The 18,378-nt window shown below is 33.8% G+C and overlaps 1 protein-coding gene across 4 annotated transcripts in view; it reads right to left on the reverse strand.

Annotated features, from left to right (window-relative positions):
* Positions 1 to 18,378, reverse strand: part of LOC124354179 (ubiquitin carboxyl-terminal hydrolase 10-B) — a 55,106-nt gene that overhangs the window by 17,854 nt on the left and 18,874 nt on the right. Inside the window, exons 3-8 of one of the 4 annotated variants that reach the window (XM_046804447.1) lie at positions 11,858 to 11,935; positions 9,292 to 9,392; positions 7,182 to 8,244; positions 6,311 to 6,512; positions 5,927 to 6,173; positions 5,607 to 5,723 (exon numbers count right to left, since the gene is read on the reverse strand). In XM_046804447.1, the coding sequence (XP_046660403.1) occupies positions 5,607 to 5,723; positions 5,927 to 6,173; positions 6,311 to 6,512; positions 7,182 to 8,244; positions 9,292 to 9,392; positions 11,858 to 11,935 (1,808 nt within the window). Of the gene's footprint in view, positions 1 to 5,606; positions 5,724 to 5,926; positions 6,174 to 6,310; positions 6,513 to 7,181; positions 8,245 to 9,291; positions 9,402 to 11,857; positions 11,936 to 18,378 lie in introns of all 4 variants that reach the window. The other 3 variants (XM_046804446.1, XM_046804449.1, XM_046804448.1) reach the window with 3 other exon arrangements.

Genomic DNA, 18,378 nt, shown 5'->3' on the forward strand with positions numbered 1-18,378 from the left:
GTGGAGGCAACCCTCAGATGAAGCTCACAAAATATGTCGATCTTCATTCACAATTTCACCACCCACGTCGCGTATAATACAATGTTTTGAGATTAATAAATTCTTGATATATGAAGCTCTCAAATTATGTCTTGATTTTATATAAGTTCTTGGTGACGGAAAATTTGTTTTAGTAATTTTCCCGGTTCTCACAAAAATCCCCGGCTTATTCCCGTTGGATGGCCACCCATATATGTATAGGCTATTGCCATTTATTATAAATTTATAGAATGTATATATATATATATATAAAATATTTTTCTTGATCAGGGAAACAAAGCAAACTTAACTATTGCACTAGAAATAGCTTAGACTAGAAGTAGATAAGTGCTGGAATTAGATGCTTTTTGACCGTAGTAGTTTTCTTAAGCCAATGTGTGTTTACATACTCTTCATTGAGCCAACAAAGCAAAATAAATTATGACACCAGATATACCTAAGACAGGTCTTTTATTTATTCATTAATTACAAATCCAATGACATCAAGATATGGGTTCATGTCAAAGCTTAAATGATTTGTAATTATTGTAGAAGTCTAAGGAACTCATTTAAGGTGTAAACCGTCCAAATAATACTTTTGTAGTTCTTCTTGAGAATTTTTCAAGTCAAACCTAACTAACCAATAAAGATTACCTGGGTAGCATGTTCTTAACGATAAACCCAATGCATAGGAGGGAGTTTTCTCAAAAACTGGGGGAAGAGGTAACTTGCTACATGCCTTTTATTACAAGTGAACATTATGGTTTGGTTTGTGTTTTTGTCAACATTAAGGGTGTAGAGGTAATGACTATCAGAACATGAAGCGTTTTAAATGTCCGTCTTGTTGTCAGCCGGAGCCTTTTTTATTACTGAGGGACTGTTAAGATTACTGACTGGATGATCCACCCCATGCTGCATTACCATACCTCATATTACAGTCAACTATGGAGAATGCAATCTTAGCAGCTTCTAGATCGCTGATACATTTCAAAACCGTCCCTTTGGAAGTTTACCCCTTTTTTGACTGAAGTAGGTTCTCGTACCTGCATATGAATATATTTACTTGATTGGGGTAACAAAGCAAACTGACCTATGCCACTGAAAAAAAATACACGAAAATAGATTACAATAGCTGGAAGTTGATGTTTTTTGGCTGAAGCAACGATTAGAATACATTGCGATGACCATCACAACTCAGAAATGTTTGTTACACAATTTAAAAAAAGAGATGTCAATAGTTTTCCTGTTTTTCAGTAGGACATTGTGAGTTAAGGTGCGGGGAAGCCTAATAACTCATACATCTTTAAATAATGGTCAGCATTCAAAATTATTGTTATCACAATATTTGTGTACCATTTCCATGATTTCTGTACTCTCAATTACAGTCAAATCCTGGTTAACACGTTCACGATTATGTGTACCACATCGGGTGCACGGGACCTTTCACAACTGCGGATAGAATACACATTAGGCTTACGTTAAGCAACACATATATTGTAAAATTTAAAATGTATCAAGGAGTAGATTTACTTAAAATATAACACATAGTTTACGTTTTATAAGAAAATATAGGCACAGGGACTGACCAACAAGCCATTCAGACTAGGTGGCTAATTTCTGGCCATTACTGTTGCACAAACTGTTCCAACCACAAGAAAATATCTATGTGGTGTAAACATAATCTGTGCTTTCCAATCTTTTAGCAAGTGTGTTGCTTCATAAAGTATCCTACTTCATGTTACACAAGGTATGAGAATGTCACATCACAATATATTGCGAGTTTTATGGTGGACAGAGACAGACACTCAGACAGAAAATATGCCACCCTACTGAATGAAAGACCTCAATGTCACTCAGTCAAATCCCATGAGTAGACATGCACATTCATGAAAGTAACTCTTGTCTATGCAGAAATGAGTTAGTTATAAGCAAAATTTAAAGTATACAGATGAAATTGTACTCAAGATATCCTTGGTTTAGTTAGGCTATAAGAAGGCTCAGCCATATCCCCATCATCTAACACGATGTTGCCTAAGTAGAAATGACTTTACATGTGAAATTTAAAGTCAACAGATCAATTCATTCCTAATATGCAGTGAAAAACAGACACACAAGCAAATAGGTAGACATAAAAGAAATGTTGTCAGAAACCTTAAGTATAGCTCAGCAAAATATATAAAATTATAGCTTAATCTATTCTGGAGATATCACTCTGATTAGTCCTTGCTAATGCACAGCCAAATTCCATGGAAAAACAAGCAAAATCATTTAACTCATGTTACTTAAATAATAGAATAAAGTTTCATTGAAAATTTCAAGTCTACAGGCCTGTTATAGGGAACATGGTAAAATTCATGAAATATATGTATGTTTAAATAATACAACTCCACCGAAGTAAAATAAATCAAATATTTATTCATAATGTATACTCGTATTCATAATAATGGTCTTACTTAGGCCTAATCAAATAAAAGGTAATGCCACTAAAGGCACAACAAATTATAACAAAGGACAATGATTGTGCAAAGTAAAACATGGGTCTTAAGTTCTGTAAGTAAAACAACATTAGGCTTTACCTTAATACATACTAACATCCCTGAAGGTCAGGAAAATACACTACTCTTTATGTTCATAAATAAACTGTTCTATGATAGGGTTTTGGACATTCACAAAACCATTAGTCTTGAATGGACTAAAAAATTCCATTGGTTTACATTTTTTTATATATTTACCCATAATTATCACATTTTTTTTAATATTCCACATAAATTCTACTTGAAAAAGTTGGCACATACACCCTTGTGCAAATGAATGGGATTAAGTATTTTTTTTTTAAATAAATAAAAGTTTTATTCATGTAAATAGCACCAAATTGGTTTACCACTTAGTGTGGCTACCCTTATTGTCTTATTGCCATTCTCATCTCATCTCATACACAAGTTCTGTCAATTCAATAATCTTTTACATTGTACCTCTGTTTACAATATTATGTGTTTTGTTTGACGTTTTAAAGGCTAATTTCATGGCTGAGACATTCAATTTTTTGCTGAAGGAATGTTGTATAGTCTGGCTTTATTCAACACTACAATAGACATTATAGATTTCTTTTCGTTCTAAATCGTAGCTTTATACAATTTTTATTTTTGAAAATTAATTTGGCTTATGTGGTTTGTATTATGTAGTTCTATGTGTTATAGGACATTTGTCAAAAAAAATGTAGTGAGAATCTACAAAATAGAATATTGGAACTGTTGACACGGTAAAGTACCATATATTTGTGTAGAATTAGTTTCATGGCTTCTACAAACATGGATTTTTATGTTTTTCACTCAATGTTACGATAAAATGCTTCTTTCTTGGTGTGATAGCCATAGAACACACAAAGATAAACATCAAATAGATTGTAAGCAAAATGAACAAAAACTAATAAAACACACAAATAAACTTGTGTTTTCGGGCAGAAACATATGAGAAAATAAGAGCCTTTAGTATGTTATAAAAGCTGACAGAAGAAATATAATTGTGCTGTCAACTAGGAAAATATACAAAAAAGTTGGTGCTTGATTCCATTAACACTTTGTACCCTGAGCCCGAGTATAGGTCGGGCCGCATCGGCAGTGCCTGCTACCGGCGCCCGACTATAGATTTATTTAATTGTATTATTTAGCTCAGTCCTTATTTTTGGATTCAAACATTTTGGTTGTGTTCATTGGTTGTCTAAGTTCGTATTTGTTGGTTTTGAGATCCCTGGGTTACATTTTAGTAAAGAAATACGTATATTTTTCGTCATACTACAAACGAGTCTAGACAGCTGATCGTAGGCGCCGCAGCTGATCGTCGGTACTGTCAGTTTGTTTTGTAGTGTTTCGCGTTGTGTGTGTTGTTGTGAGTCTTAGTGATGTCTTACTAACTTTTCTACAAATCTTGCCGACAAATACTGAAGCAAATGTTATTATAATGTATTCTGAATGTGAATTTAACTGTTTGTAAATAATCAAAACTTTAGTTTCTTACTGAATGAAGTAAAGGCAAATGCAAACAATGTGAAGTTATCCGTGTGTTTTGTTTTGTATTTACACTCTTTGTTCTTTCTTCTCGACTTTCTGTTGATTTTCTTTTATATTCTTTACTTATTATTTTTGAGTTTAAATAATATGGGTGATGAAATCAAAAGTGATGCAATTCGCGATCTTTTGTTCGACTCTGAGTCGGAAAGTGACGATGATTTTGATACACACCTGGGACCAAATATTGATTTTATGAACGATCTAAACGAAAATGTTCCGCTGTTAGCAAGAAATTGAAGACAAATGAAACAGCTTTTATGAGAAGAGATATCTGTTTGTGCCTAAAATGGAAGGACAAAAGAGATGTGTTGGCTCTTTCTTCTGTGCATAAAATGACATATTCTGACGTTTTAGTCCACTCTAAGGTAGGCTTGATTACAAAGTCAAAACCTGATGTTATATTTGATTATAACAAAAATAAAACTTGTGTAGACCGATCAGATCAAATTATTTCCTACTACCCATTCAAGAGAAAGAAAATGAAGTGGTGGAAAAAATTATTCTTCCACCTGTTCATGACAGCGATTGCCAATGCTTTTGTGCTTTACCGTGAATCGAGGCCACAACATCTGAGGAAGAAATGCCACCTTTATAGTTTTATCAAAGCTGTTGGTAAATTTCTGGGTGAAAAAGGAGGGATGCTTGCTGGAGCTGGTGATGGCGCTTCTTCAAATTTGATTTCTAATCGACTGACCGGTAAGCCTTTTTTTTGTGTGACATATATGTATATAAAATATTTATATAAAACAAATATTTCTCTTGTACTACATTACTATTACTTCACAATTTTTGGGTTTTACAGCTAGATGCTTCCCGGACAAGATACCACCTACAGAGAAAAAGGACCAGCCTACAAGAGTATGCAAAGTATACTCAGAATAAAACAAGGAAGCAACTGGCAAAGCTGGAAGGAAGGAGACATCCTGGTGGTGCCCAGACTGTACAGTGGCACTTTGTGTACCATTGTGCTTTAAAAATTACCACACTAAGGCAAACTACCTGAACTAACAAGCTAGGTAGCAAAAACTTTTTTTGTATTTTTTACATGACAATCAACATTATGTAATAATTTTATTTTGAAAATAAACTTTATATTTGTATACATTTAAAAAAAGTATATATCTCTATCTTTAAAATGATATATAGTATGAGTTCATAACATAATTACTGTAATAACATCATAGAAGTTTTTAAAAGCATCATAAAACCCCCAGGGAGCCACGCCGAAACATGTATTAAGGACCCAGGGTACAAAGTGTTAATTTCCAAGGGTATATGATCCGTATGGAATTATCAAAATATTACAATGTGAAATGAACAAAAAAATTCATAATAAAAATTTTACTTTAGGGGGATTGTGTATTGCAGCGCTAATTAAAAAAAAATATTCTAGAGAAACAATAACACTACCAACCTTTTCACTGATACCGAACTGACATGCGTCAGTACAAAATATGAAAAAATTGTTCTGCTTACATTGAATAAAAACGTTCAATATAACTATTTGAGGAATCTACTCACTGTCCATTCATGATCCTGCTCAAAGCCATCATGATTTCCATTGGTTGTGGCATCTCCGTTGGTAGTTACCTCACCATTACTTATTCCGTTCGTCTGGGGCTCTGCCAGCTTCATTGCCTGGGGAAAGTAAATTGTTATCAGTTTCAGTGTTCCAAGATTTGTGAGGAATGTATAAAACTTTTCATGTTAATCTTGAAAACGGACTGTTCATTCTATAGTGTCAAATAAATTAAATCAATTTGACAGGAATATATTAATGGCAATTGGTTAATTGTTAGTAAAACTTAGGTTTTCATTACAAAATAACAAGTATAACAAACCTCTAGCATCTCATCATTGAGTCCATTGAGTAAACAGGAGAGGAACTCTTCAGCATCTTCCTGGCGGCCTTCCACTGGGAACGCAGCATGCATTACTTTCAGCATATTGTATATGTAAGTGGGTTCAAAGGCGGGCCCTGTCACAATCTCACTAGGCCCACCTTCCTTAGTGGCCTGAGCCTTTTCCTTGCGACCCACTGGCCTAGCATTCATTGACATGAGCGAGAACTCATTCACAAACTTCACCCTGTACATAAAAATTATTGAAAAACCATTTAGTGTTGTCTACACTGACTGACATTTCTAACAATATATACAACCATGAAGCTCTACCTATTAGGAATATATACTTTTCAAAAGGAACTTGCTGAATCAAGTACTTACATGCTGTCCGTAATTGGAGTGCGTGACTTGCTACCCTTGTTCTCTTGAGTGGGAGGGATAGCTTTCATTAGGTTGTAAAAAGGTGGGCAGGCAACGAGTGCCTGCAAGATAGCGTTGATGTAGCAGTAATTGCTACGGTTTGTCAGACCCCTGGGCTGCAGACACAAACGCTCGTGGTCCAGCTGGTAGGTTGCCAGGAACTCTACACAAATTTAAACATCATTATCCGAGGATAGTGGTATAGCCATCATAAGGTTGTAGATGGGATGACAAGTGATAATCAACTGCACAACGTCTGATGTAGTAGTTGTTACAGTTTTTAAAACCCCAAATCTGCTTTTGATCCACTACAGATACAACAACATACATCAACTGGTTGCAGACGTCATACCATTACTCAGGGTGGCCACTCAAAACCTCTTTTCAAATTCCCGGTTTTCCCGGTCAAACATTTCCAATTATCTAATCTATTTTCAAGCCAAATAGACAATTGTAGTAATGTATTTAACACTTACACCAAGTGCAACGATGATGTTTTATTGTTCCCAGCAGTATTTGCACGAAATGTCACATCAGATCCAATTCAGAAATACAAAGATAATAAATAAATACCAACACAGCGCTACCGTTGGGCAGACTGCAGCCCGGTATTGCGGGTCAAAGGTCTAGCGGTAGACGAACTTTCAGTATGAGACAATGATTTTGCCGGTACAAGATAAATTCATGAAACTCGACAGAAACCTTTATTGTATTAAGTTACACAATATTAATGTTCAGCAGGTCTTTTTAACTTGCCTAGCCCTTGATCTTTCTTTTAAACTAATATGACATGTACTTTTCTAGCTACAAAATTAGATAAAAAAATACGTACCTCCAAGTCTTTGCATATTGATGTCGTGGTCTGGCAATATCATCTTTTCTGGGCGTACTTTCACAGGAATGGAATAAGCGGTGTTAGGCAAATATTCTTGTACAGCTGATGTGCTTGTCTTTTCCACACAGTTCTCGCCAATACCTATCACATTACTTATGTTGTTATGAACCGTTGGATGAATTTTTGCCAAGGGTTTGCTTGCTGCAGAGTCTGACTGGGACACTGGTGAAGAATTTTTATCTCCAGATCCAAACAGACTAGCAAATGACTTTCTCTGTGGCCCAGTATCCATAGGAGGTTCAACAGCTTTTGGTCCGTTGTCTGTTGGCAGACGTTTCTGTCTTGAGGTGGATGGTGGGAAGGGAGGTTTCTGCATCAAATTAGGTGCTGACTTGAAAGCATTTGCTGGCGGTGCTTTGGTTGCTAATGGTTTTTCAATTTTTGTCTCTTCAACTTGAACTTCGATAACAGCTACAATATCCTCAGCAACTTGCTGCAGGTTGCTGTTCTCTACAATCACTGTGTCTACCACTGGTGGTTCCTCTTCCTCACTGGCCTGTTGCTGATATATGGGCTGTTCCTGCTCTATCTTCTCTTCCTGTTCGAGGTAAGGCACTGCATTACCCTCACGGGGCTCAGAGGGTGGTTGTGGCACGTGATGTGGAGAGGGGAAAACTGACTGAGGGGGAAACGCACTGAAGACAGTGCCAGCTCCAGGATAGACAAATTGGCGAGGTAGAGGTTGCTGCAGGGGATGAGGTGGCATGGGATAGGGCAGAGGATAGTACTGATAAGCCATGGGAGGTGCAATTGAAGGGGGTAAAGACTGGTGGTTAAATGTAGGGGAGAAGTTTGCCTGGGGAGACTCCAAGCCCCTTCTCACCTCCGGGGAGCGCTTGGTTGGAGTCTTTGAGGGTCGTGGCTTGCGGGCAGTATCCACTGGTGAGATATAGGATACAGGTGCAGGATAACCAATCGTCTGAGCTGGTACGAATCCGACACCATGAACATTCACATTGGCTGTTACATTGCTCACATACACACTTTGAGCTGGGATCATCTGAAAACATACATATCAGTGTGCATCAGAACGTGGCAGTAAAAAATAACGTAACATGTGAAGGAAACAGGATTTTTCCGGGCACTTTCCATCGCTCAGTGAAACAAAAAATCAGTAACATACGTTTCGAGATCTGCAATCTGATCTCTTCTTCAGGTAAATAACTAACCTAATACATAATTACAAACTAGGTTAAAATAAACAAATCATACCAAAGTGTTGAGACACACCCTAGTCAGAAACCACAACCACCATGTTGTGTGTCAACTTAATAAAAAACTATACACCACACTAATCATTAAAACTGAACTACAGAATACAGGTCACAATACGTCTGCATTCATCTACCAACCACCTACAACTGACCAGAGGCCAATAGCAAATGGCAATAGTTTGTGACACCCATAGGAGAAGATAAATTGCAATCATCGAAACTAGTTTTTTTATTCATGTAACGCTTACTGATGGCAATATCTGAAATCTTGCTATTCCATAACATGTATTATAAAATAGCAAGATTAGATATTATCTAACAGGGATCCCGAAATAGTTTAGAAAAGTTAACTTCCGTACTTTGGTAATAGCAGCTAAAAACTGAACCAATATGAATAAAACTCTACTACAGATTACTGTAAAATAATTTAAAATAGTTGTGTAATAAAGATAATATAAATATTACAATTTTTTTTTTATATATGAGTAACTGTAATCATTTACACAGAAAATTAAAGTAATGAAGATGTCAAAATTAGTTCTGTTTTTGAACAAAATTTAGTTTTATTAATATCAATAGAATGAGCTAGAAAGAAGTTACCACTGAAGAAATGTATAAGGGTATGAATTAAGTGAAAATGGTGGTTTTTGATTTCTTTTTTAAGCTGTCCCTAAACCAGGATAGCTAAAATTTTAAAAACATTGTTAAATGTATGTTAAAATGCTTTATAAATATACAACAATTTATAAAAGCACATTGAAAAACCAACAAAAACTGGGTGAGCAATTAAAATATTACGATTTTGTATAATTATTAAGGAGCACACTTCTCACCTGTGTATACTGAATGGATTGCGGTATCATGTGGGAGCCGGCCGTGTAATCTATCTGTGGTTCCCCCTCCACCTGCTCCTGCACATTCACTGGCTCGGGTTCTAGAACAACTGTTAATAATCAGGGGACAATATACTACACAGTTAGAATAAATTAAAAATACCAAGTTGGCACACTGGTGGAAAAAGATACTGAGAATATATAATATAAGGAGAAAATAATTTGGGGGTTTCTAGGACACTTGGTAAATCAATACAAATTTTATCTCAAATAAACAGATCTGCAAAATACAACAGAAAATCTTTTAACCCATATTTACCTTTTATTTTCTCTAAATTCAAAATTCTATATTTCTTATTTACTCCCACTCCATTTAATTTTTGATTTTCTTTATGTCTTAATTCTCCAACTCTGTTTAACTCTTCTAAGAAAAAGAAAAACTTAAAAGTAAAGAAGTGCTAAACCATTGCCTGGCCTTTTCCTTTACTATATTTTATATATTATAAGTGACTAAAGATAAAACCATGAAACTTGGTGTGAATATTGGTCTTAATAGTTTACATACTCCAAAAGTTTCATTTTTGTACAACACACTTTTTTTAATTGGCGGTATCTAAAAACCTTAAATTTTAATAAAATCCTGTAAGAGACCAACATGTTGAAGAATACAAATATATCTAGGTACAAATTATGGTATAGATATTTTTAAGATCGGACGACTACTAACAGAAATTGAAATTTTTGTCAAATATAAACTTGCTTGTTATATTAATTAAGAAATTTAAATTTGAGAAAACCAAACGTGAGTAAAATTTGAGTCCCTAATGTGTGACATGGATGCCCTAGTGCTCTTTCTTTAACTAAAACATGTAACACGTATAAAGTTTAGTAAGATTAACAAAAAAGTACTAGCAATCTTAAAGAATATGCACACCAATCAAGTTCATGCATCGTTCAAGCCGATTTCTCATGGAACTTCTCATTTATTAAAATACTTCAAACATAAAGTACTTGTAATTTATGACATGAGATAATTTATTTTATGCCGTTTTACCCTTAAAGAGCAGCACACGGATATTACCAGATCATTACAACTGCATTAAAAGCGGCATACAGTAATGTCCCTATAGCCTTATTTTAGTTAATTGGGTACATTATAATTATTATAATTCATGAAAATGCTGTGAATGTATAGGAATGCATAAATGTATTGACTTATGACAGCCAGGAAGCAAATTGAATTGTGTGGCACGTGAAAAATCAGGACTATTTTTATTGATGCTTTGTCTTAGGTTAAAGACGCAGAGCATGTGTATATAACCTACACATATGGTGCGTTTACTTTAGTAAAACCAGTAGAGCTTTTGGAAAAAATTATTATTTGTTATTTTTTATTCCAAGAAATAGAAAATCAATTTTTTTTTTTAACTTCTAAATCTACACTAATAGAACCAAGACAAAATTTTATTCAGTGCTTTAAAAGCTAAAAGTACTAAAAACAACTCAAAATCTGGAAACTTAAAAAAAGTAAAAGTGTTTGTTTAGGGAATATTGAAAATACTATTTTTGTAGCCAAAGTTATGCTTAAGTTGTTTTATTTTACTTTTTTGCATTAGTAGTAAAGGAAAAATAAACTATTTTAAAACTTTGCAATTCCTACCATGTATTAAGAATCAGCCATTTAAAAATAATAATTATATTTGTTATGTTTTATTTTAGATAAAAAAAAAAAAAAACAAAAACACAAATTGGAATAAGGTTAAAAATACACATCTGAAACAATGTTTTGAAAAGAATGCAATAGTACAATTGGTTGGATGTACACAAAAATAGGTGTACACTGTGGATTAAAGTGAGACATTAAACATACTAAACTCATATGCACGCTATTAACACTACAAAACCTGTTACAACCCAAATTCAGTGTTCAAGGTTTAACATCTTTATGTTGGGCATAAAGTTAGTCCTCAATTTTAAAATTTTAAATATGAAGCAACTAAATAACAAAATGAATTAAAGTAATGTCAGAATATAGTTCTATATAAAAAAACACCAACTATATTAAAATGAACAAACAAATTACTAAGTTTGATACTAGTTATGCAAAATGTTGGATTATAAAAATATTTTTGTCCAAATCAAATAATGTTAAAATAGATTTTCCCATTGTTTTTTTATATTTTACTTGAATAATATATGTGTTTATAAATAGTTTAAATTGAAATTCAGAGTAAATTTATTATCAAGTACTGATAAGACTAATAATATTATACTCTCGAAATAGTTTCAAAAGATTGCATGATACAAACAGTATGAAATACATACAACAGATGTGCAGCCATGTAACTATTAACTGCAAGTTTATTTAACTGTCCAGTATCTATAATTTGAGATAAATAATTTAACTTTACGTAAATGGACCGTAGATAAAATTCTGCCACTTATCCAGCAGACTAATAAATTAAAAAATTGTTGAGCCACCTCAATAGTTAATGGAACACCAAAATTGGATGGGAATGTTAGTTTGGGAAATCACCACTAGAGATAGGTTAGGCACACAAGATACCTCCAGGAGGGTAGGCAGCTGGGATCCAGGTGGCAGTGCAACAAGGAGCAGTTATCTCAACAATAGCTGGGATCTCAGCTGCACAACCACAAACCATCAGTTATATGAATATGGTACAGTCTAATTTAATATAGAAAACTAATAGTTTCAATTAGTGCAATTCTTCCTCACTCCGCATATTGAAATTAAAAAATGGGATTAATTGGCAAGTTTAAGTTTTAAAGTATTAAATTTGTTTGGAAAGCATTTCTTTTTAAGTGTGAAATATGTATTACATTATGAAAGCAACGCACATCTAAGAAAAATAGATTTATTCATACGATTGGTGAAAATGGTTAAAATTTTTCAAAACAGTCTCCTCCTATACCAATATATCTGAGGAGATGATTCTACCACGCCTGGAAAGCACCCTGGAACTCCTTGGCTAGAATTCCACTCAGGAACTTTATAATGTGAGCTTGGATGTTCTTCACAGACTCCCAGTGCTTTCCCTTCAGTCGGGGGGACAAAAAGTTACACAGAGCCAAGTCAGGGCTGTAAGGAGGCTGGGACACCATGGGTGTCTTATTCTGGGTCAAGTAGTTGGTAACGACGAAGACATTGTGGTTGAGAGAGCATTGTCATGGTGAAGCTTATAGACGTCTTTAATTTCAGACCTAATGTGGACGGCTTGGTGTTTCAGTCTCTTGAGCACCTCCAGGTAAAAAGCTCAAAATGGACTTAAGACGTCAAAGAAGACAATCAGCACTGTTTTAATACAAGAGTTGTTCATGTGCGCCTTTTGGGTTTTCAAGAAGATTGTGTGTGCCATCTTCTGCATTGAGATCTCGAAATGCATTCGTAGTTAAATCCGAGCTTGGATGTAAGAAATCTGTCAACAATTTTCCTGATGTTGTGTTGGATAGTGGTATGGTTATTAAAGATGGAAAGGAAATTGCACAATTCTTCAACAAAAAATTTGCAGAATTGGCCAAAGAAATTAAAGCTTGACCTTGTGAACAAGAGGCAGTAAATTTAGCAAAAACTGATCTTGAATGTCAATTTTTTAGGTTTAATCAAATTTTTAGGTTTTTTAGGTAGTCAAATCAAATCTTTCTTTATTGTCGTAAGGCAGTTACATGCATTGACAACGTCAAAATTATCTGCTAACAGGTTTTGTCAATCAGTAGTGTCATCAGATAATGTTGTTAAAGTGATAAAATCATTAAAAAATCATCTGGGTGGGATGATATACCTCTGGACGTAATGAAACATGTAATGAATGGTATAGCTGTTCCTTTATCAGTTTTAATTAATCAATCATTAAAAAATTGTAGTTTTCCAAAAAATTTAAAATGGGCTGAATTAAAACCACTCTATAAAAAAGGGCAAAAACAAAATCCAGATAATTACACCATCCAATTTCAATATTGCCATCATTTTCTAAAGTATTTGAAAAAGTAGCACTAAAACAAATTACAAATTTTTTACAATCTAATTCAATTTTGGCTTGTGATCAATTCGGATTTAGGAGAGGTCACAGTACATTAGGGGCCGTTAATAGACTTGTAAATAAGGTGTCTTGGGCTTTGGACGGGTCATAGAGAACCATGGGTGAGTTCTGTGACTTGTCCAAGGCTTTTGATTGTGTGAACCATAATATCCTTTTAAAAAAGCTTAAACTGTACAGTTTTTCAAATAGATAAATTCTGTGGATTGAATCTTATTTAGTTGATCGATTTCAAAGAACTGTAATTTTTTTAAATAGTGTAAAATCTAGATCTAATTGGGAAGAAATTAAGGTGGGCGTTCCTCAAGGGTCTATTTTGGGACCTCTACTTTTTCTTCTCTATGTTAACAATTTACCTAAAAATGTTTCACCAAAAATTATATTATATGCAGATGACACAACCGCAGTTGTTAAAGCTGACTCTCACTTTCAAATGGAAAATAAATTAAAGCTTTTTATGTGTGCATACTAATTTGAGGTTAACGGATTGAAATTAAATCAAGAGAAAACTCAACTACTAAATTTTCAAACGGCACAATTAAAGGAGGGTTATAATAAGGATGTGGTCTTCCATGGCCAGCAAATAAAATTATGTGATTCTGTAAAATTTTTAGGTATTGATCTGGACATAAATTTTTCTTGGAAAAAATGTATTGAAAATATTATTAGGAGATTGAACTCGGCATGTTATCAAATGCTAGTGCTGAGAAACTCAATTAATTTGGAAACTAGAATATTTGGAAACAATTAATTTGGAAACTAATTTACTACTCTTTCTTTTTTTCAATAATTTAATATGGTATTGAATTTTGGGGATCATCTTCTGACTTCGATAAAGTTTTTAAGATCCAAAAAAAATTATAAGATTAATGACCTTTTCATCATTTGGAACTTCTTGCAAACCTCTGTTTAAAGAATTAAAAATCTTATAACTTCCAAATTTATACATTCCTTCCAAATTTATACATTCTGAAAACCCTACTAACAGTACAATCAAAATTTGAAAGCTTATCACGTGATAACTTTGATCATAATTACAATACAAGATTTAAAGCCAATTTTCAATATCCCATACATCGACTGCGCCTAGTAGAAAAAACTCCAATATACACGGGAAAAAACTGTACAATAAGTTACCTCAAAAATATAAACATTTAATCAATTCATAAACATTTAAAAGCAAACTAACAGATTTTTTGTTGGAAAAAAACTATTGTAGTGTTGATGGATGGATTCTGAATTTTAAAATTGTATTTTAACATAGATTACATTAAATTTGTTATGCTGTCTTGACCTCTTATGTGTATGTTTATGTGCATATATATACAGGGTGATTCGGTTAGTGTTACCGGCACTTTCTGAGCTGATTGTACTATAAAAAATAAAGAAAAAAAGTTCATATAAACATGGGTCCGGAAATGCTTCCTTACTGGGGTTATGGCCAATTGAAGATTTCACCAAAAATTGTGTGCAGGAGGTCAAATGATGATTTACCGCGTGTTTATGAAGAGATATTTATCAGGCGAATGCAACTTTTTCTAACGGATTTTTTAGATGAGAAATTGAATAAAGTTCATCCTCATAGCTGTATCTCATTTGGTTTTTTTGTTATACTACAAAAAACAGAAATAAAATAATTTTGAAAACACTTTTTTAAGGTTTAACGGACAATTATTTTGTTAAATAGGCATTGAAGACCCACATTTTTACAAAGAAACTTGCAGAAAATTTAATTCTGAATAAAATTATGTGCCACACGGCTATTAACAGCGAAGTATTAGTTTCTGGAATTTAATTTTACAACAAACATTCTACCAAGCAAGAAATACGTATTTAGTAAATAAACACCGTAATGTAATGATATAAGGTACACAAATAATTGATTAGCATACAATTGTAAATACGATTTTAATAGATTAATGCTCAACTAAAAAACAATAATACTATTACTATTTTAGGACTATCCAAATGGTTACATCATGTACCTACATATCTTTGTCACGTTAGCTTTACAGAAGGTAAATTATGTTTTTATAAGTTGGTATCACAAATCAGCTGTTCAACAATACACTGCAATTTATTGAGGAATCCAAATTATTTGTTACCAATTCTGTACTAGTTTAATGAGTGCAATTTAATACAATTAATTTACTACTCGTTTGTTAGTGAAGTGTATTTTAAAGTAACTTACTATCACAATTGCAATGCCTTTGTTATTTACAACGGAAGAATATGCCGACATGGTATTTGTCTTAGGCGTTTGTGACGGAAATGCAACCGCTGCTACTGCAGAATACCGAAGACGATTTCCTAATCGCAGAGTTCCAAACCCAAAAAACGATCAGTGGATCATTTCGTACCCTAAGAGTAACAGGTAAACTTCCTAGTATTAATAATTATCGGGATCGCCCTGCCCAGAATAATGTAGATATGGAAGAGGCTATAATCATGGCTACTGAACGCAGTCCTGGTGTCAGTACACGGCGTCTTTCTAGGCGATTCGCAGTGTCTCAGTCTGAAGTATGGAGAACTTTGCGCAAAAATAGCATGTTTCCCTTACCATAAAAAACAAGTTTCAAAGTATTCAACCAACAGATCCTCCTCTTCGATTGGAATTTTTGCAACTGGTTAATTAGAAACCGTCAACATCATAGAACCATTTATTCACTGATGAAGCTCAATTTACCCGAGATGGCGTCAACAACCTTCACAATGAACACACTTGGGCAGAGGGAAATCCACATAGTACAATCGTGCGCAACTTTCAACACAGATTTAGTGTAAATGTATGGTGTGGACTCATTCATGATCGATTAATAGGACCATTCATTCTCCGAGGACATCTAAATTCCCGCATGTACCTAGAATTCCTTACAGAACAACTACCACTATTATTAGAAGATGTTCCATTAGCAGCAAGGTGCAATATTATTTATCAACATGATGGTGCCCCTGCCCACTTTTCCCATAATGTAACAATGCACTTAAACGAGCAGTTTCCCGGGCGATGGATTGGTCGCGGTGGGACCACACACTTGGCCACCAAGATCACCAGATCTAACTCCATTAGATTTCTGTATATGGGGTTGGATGAAGAACCTGGTGTACCAGGAAAAAGTAAATACACGTGAAGAGTTAATAAATCGAATTGAAGATGCCGCCGCACAAATCAAAAACAATCGTGCAGCGTTGCGGAGGATAACTCGATCAATCAGAAAGCGAGCTGCTAAGTGTATTGAAGTACAAGGACTGATTTTTGAACACCTGTTTATGAAAGTGGTACGTAGTATTATAAGCTTTAGATGAAAAACAATAATTTTATTTAAAACTTAATTTAAATTGCATCCTAATAAATCTTATGTGTAGGCTACTCTATGTCATTAAAATGCGGTTTTCCTTTGCTTTGGAATTTCTTGCTTGGTAGAATGTTTGTTGTAAAATTAAATTCCAGAAACTAATACTTCGCTGTTAATAGCCGTGTGGCACATAATTTTTATTTAGAATTAAATTTTCTGCAAGTTTCTTTGTAAAAATGTGGGTCTTCAATGCCTATTTAAACAAAATAATTGTCCGTTAAACCTTAAAAAAGTGTTTTCAAAATTATTTTATTTCTGTTTTTTGTAGTATAACAAAAAAACTAAATGAGATACAGCTATGAGATGAACTTTATTCAATTTCTCATCTAAAAAATCCGTTAGAAAAAGTTGCATTCGCCTATAAATATCTCTTCATAAACACGCGGCAAATCATCATTTGACCTCCTGCACACAATTTGTGGTGAAATCTTCAATTGGCCATAACCCAGTAAGGAAGCATTTCCGGACCCATGTTTATATGAACTTTTTTTCTTTATTTTTTATAGTACAATCAGCTCAGAAAGTGCCGGTAACACTAACCGAATCACCCTGTATATATATATATATATATATATATATATATATATGTTTTGTGTGTGTGTGTGTGTGAATGGTGATGTGTATATGTATGTATGTGTATGTGTATATAACATTATTACATTATCTTATGACAATGTTACCTGTTTCTATAACAATGCTATTTATAAACGTTTATGTAACAATAAAGACTGATTCTGATCAAATATAATTTTACTACATTAGTGAGAAAAGTAATATATATTGGAAAATACCTTGTTGCACCATATAATCAAAAAGATTTATTTTTTACAATTGATTTCCCTTTAAGTTGAATAAATGTAAAAACTGTAATTATAAAATGGCCCTTATATTTATTTTTTTTATCATTATTTTTTGAAATTTTATTCACTCATCAGTTAGTATGATGAAATTAATACAGGGTGCTAGTCCCGAATCACATGCCCCTTTAATTATGGAATGCTGAGAACGCTTAAAGTGATTTAAAAAAAATCGTAAGTCAAAAACTGTTATAGATATATTAAATGTACTTAAATGTATTTCTCTGGGTTTCTTCTTCCAATTAATATTAACACATTTAAAGGGAAAACTTTGTTTGGTTACAAATAATTTGAACTAAACATCTATTTATTTTAAATGTCTTATTAACACAGCAACTATCATCAATATTAACCCATTGCGGATTACTGACGAGGATTACAGGCCGGGTGACCAGCTCAGGTCGCAAAAGCGGTCTGCTTTTAAATTTCCCTCCAAATAGTTCTGTTAATGTCTGATAGATTGGGCGATCGTCTTCACTTGTCTACTAAGAGTGTTTAACAACGGTCTACGTTTAGAGTTTTCAAAAGTTTTATAAATATCCTACAGATCGCAGTTGTATGTCGAAGTTGAAAAATCATTCATATAAGTTTATTCTCTGCTATTTAGCGCTTCTGATTGGGTGTTTTCCTCAGTTGTTATTATAGTACTTTTGAGGTTAGTGACACAACTAAATGACGCAGACGTACATGTTGGTGGGTTTAGTCTAGACAATGGCCCGGATGTTGCAATCGATTCGCCCGAGCCGCTTTATTTAGACTATGATTCAGACATCATTCCTGCCACGCTGTAACCTTGCTCGCGTGTTGTCGTTCATACAT

The sequence above is a fragment of the Homalodisca vitripennis genome, chromosome 2 (genome assembly GCF_021130785.1).
Source record: "Homalodisca vitripennis isolate AUS2020 chromosome 2, UT_GWSS_2.1, whole genome shotgun sequence".
Classification (NCBI taxonomy): domain Eukaryota; kingdom Metazoa; phylum Arthropoda; class Insecta; order Hemiptera; family Cicadellidae; genus Homalodisca; species Homalodisca vitripennis.